The 3,053-nt window shown below is 46.3% G+C and overlaps 1 protein-coding gene across 1 annotated transcript in view; it reads left to right on the plus strand.

Annotated features, from left to right (window-relative positions):
- Tmprss12 (transmembrane (C-terminal) protease, serine 12) overlaps positions 1 to 3,053 on the plus strand; it is a 26,435-nt gene that overhangs the window by 432 nt on the left and 22,950 nt on the right. Inside the window, exons 2-3 of the mRNA XM_013508443.1 lie at positions 9 to 193; positions 598 to 793. Of these exons, the coding sequence (XP_013363897.1) occupies positions 9 to 193; positions 598 to 793 (381 nt within the window). The remainder of the gene's footprint in view (positions 1 to 8; positions 194 to 597; positions 794 to 3,053) is intronic.

The raw sequence follows: 3,053 nt of genomic DNA on the forward strand, positions 1-3,053 counted from the left end.
CACGTCAGAGCCGAGCGCTCGGGACGCGCCCCTCCGTCCTTGTGCGGGTCGCGCGGCTGCGGGCGCGTCGCGCACCGTGCAGTTAGTAACGCCCGGGTGCGGGCGGGGAAGGCCTCTCCCCCCGGCGGGACCGCGCCCCGCCCGGCCCTCGCTGTTTCCCCAGCGGGACGCCACCCTCCCCGCGAAACGGGGAGTAGTTTTTAAGTGGTGCTGACGTCTGTTTGGACGTAATCAACTGTGGTGTGTTTATCTTATTTATCCTTTAAGAAGAGCCTTTCAAAATCTGGGCCTGCCGGGCGTGGTGGCTCAGGTTTGTAATCCCAGCACTCGTGAGGCTGAGGCAGGAGGATCGGTGTGAGTTCGAGACCAGCCTGGGCTACAAAGTGAGCTCAAGGCCAGCCTGAACTGTATAGGGAGACCCTGTCTCAAAAAGGAAAAAAAAAAAAAAAAAATCTGGGCCTTCCTCAGGTATCCAGTTTGACTCATCAGTTTTTAAAACAGGAATGTAAAGGTTTATATGAATGTGTTCAGATTGGGAAGGAACAGATACGGTAATACAGGTGCTCAGTTCAAGTAATACACCATTTTTATCTTTAGATTGCGGATCAGCACCGCTTAGAGATGTGTGGACAGGGCCTCGGATTGTAGGAGGCACGGAAGCACAAGCCGGGGCCTGGCCGTGGATAGTTAGCCTGCAGGTTGAGCACGGCCGTGCTCTGGTGCACGTGTGTGGAGGAAGCCTAGTGAGAGACAGGTGGGTCCTCACAGCTGCCCACTGCGTGAAAAACACTAGGTACGTATTCAGTATTCAGTGTGGAACTCCTGTTTCGCCCCCTCCGCGGTATTTTCAGGTGGTAGAGGACCTTTTGATTTAGCTGTGTTCAGTTAAGCCACATAGTTTTTTTTTTTTTTTAATGTTCTTTTTTTTTTTTGTCTTTTTGAGACAAGGTCTTGCTATGTAGTCCAGGCTGGCCTTGAGCTCACCTTGTAGCCCAGGCAGGTCACCGCGATCCTCCTGCTTTAGCCTCCCGAGTGCTGGGATTACAAGCGTGTGCCACCACGCCCCGCCAAGCCACATAGTTCATAAGTGGCCATAAATTATAATGCATTATGCTATACTATAGTACACTGCATTTGTTGAAGTGAATCCTTTAAATCAGAGTTTGGAAAAGCTATTCAGTAAAGATAGCGAATAGTTTAGTGTCCTGTTTATGTGGTTGGTGTGTCTTACAGTTACTTAGCCTAAGTGTAGTCATAGAGAATGCATAAATGAATGTGGCTCCGCTGCAATAAAAACTTTTATGTAAACATGAGGTTGGTGCTGCGTGTGGTGGCACACGCCTGTAATCCCAGCACTTGGCAGGCAGAGGCAGGAGAATCCCTGTGAGTTTAAGGCCAGCCTGGACTACACAGTGAGTTCAAGGCCAGCCTGAACTATATAGCAAGACTGTCTCAAAACTCAACACAAAACAAAAAACCCCACAAGGTTTAAAGTTTATATAAATTAAGCAGTTACATATTTTTTTAAGTACTTGCAAATGTGAAAAACAGGCTTTATTTGTGGACTACGTGAAAAACGAGACAGGCCGTGTCTGACCATGGCTGTTAGACTGCAAGACTGTCTTTACTGCATGTGCACTGGCCCATAAAAACCTCAACTTCAGTCTCCTGTGTATGACCAAAACCCTTAAAGTTCCACCTCCCTGTCAACTCCGCTATCTCTCCTGAGTTTCCATCCTCATTTTGGTCTCTACAGCCTGGGGCAATATGGACAGCGCGTTCTCCTTAGAAGTGTCACTTTTCTTGATTTCTAAGACGCACTGGTGGGCAACATTGCTTTGGGGGTGTCTTGGTTACTTTTCTCTTGAGACACAGTACCTGATGCCCAAAATTAAGGAAGGAAAGGTTTATTTAGCTCACAGTTGGCGGAGGTTTCAGTCTATACTCGGCTAGCTCCCAGACAGAGTGGCACATGGCAGAGGGCAGCAGTTCATGGCAATGGAAGACAAAAAAGCAACAAGAGCAAAAGGGAGGAGTGGAGGCAAGCGGCCTCTTCCTCTCCCTTACATCGTATGCCAACTACCTGTCCCAGGGCAGTGTTGCAGTCACAACCATGAATCAAAACTAGAAGCCTGCCCCATGACTGCATGAAGATTCCGGGGGACATCCAGACACAAACCATAATGAGGGGGGAAGAAAAGCAAAAATTAGAAAGCAGAAAGTAAAACAAATAAAAGCTGGTTGGGAGGCAGTAAAATCTTTATCCCTCTGGCAAGGGCAGCAGATAAATGAGAAAAGACACAAATCGCTGATACTGCATCAGCAAAGAACGGGAAGCAGCATGGACACTGCAGCCCTTAAATGGGTAACGGTGAACCGCTATTAGAGTCACGCTTGAGGGTGGAAGGAATCTGGGCATTTGCATGAAGTGAAAAGCCCTAACTCCCTTCCAGGTGTACAGCTGTCACCCCCCGCCCAATGTAATTGGGTGGTTGGTTTTTTGCTTTTTTAAATTTCCCACCTCTTTCCCTCCCTGTCTCCATCCTTTCATCACTGATCACTTTCCATTTGCAAAAAATCCGTCTCCATTTCCTATTATCTTTTATTTATTTTTTGATGACTTATACTCTTATACTGCTCATATAAGAGAAGTTACGGAACATTTAAGTTTGTGTGCCTGATTTACTTCAGTTAACATTATGGTCTCATCCATTTTCCCACAAATGACTCAAGTTTAGCCTTCTTTATAGCTGAGTAGTACTCCATTATGTATAAATGCCATATTTTCTTTACCCATTTATCTGTTGATGAGCATATACACCACTTTCAGGCTTTAGCTATTGAATTGTGCAGCAATAAACATGGGTATGCATGTACTACTGTAATACAATGTCATTAGCTCTCTGAAGAAGATACTAGAAGGGGAGTAGGTAGGTTGAATGGAATTTTTATGTTTAGTTTTCTGAGGAATCTCCATCCTGATTTCCACAGTGCTTATACCAGTTTACCTTCCCATCAGTAGTGTAGAACAGTGCCTTTCCTTGCAGCCTCAC

This window comes from Chinchilla lanigera, unplaced genomic scaffold (genome assembly GCF_000276665.1).
Source record: "Chinchilla lanigera isolate Chin_1 unplaced genomic scaffold, ChiLan1.0 scaffold00146, whole genome shotgun sequence".
Lineage (NCBI taxonomy): Eukaryota > Metazoa > Chordata > Mammalia > Rodentia > Chinchillidae > Chinchilla > Chinchilla lanigera.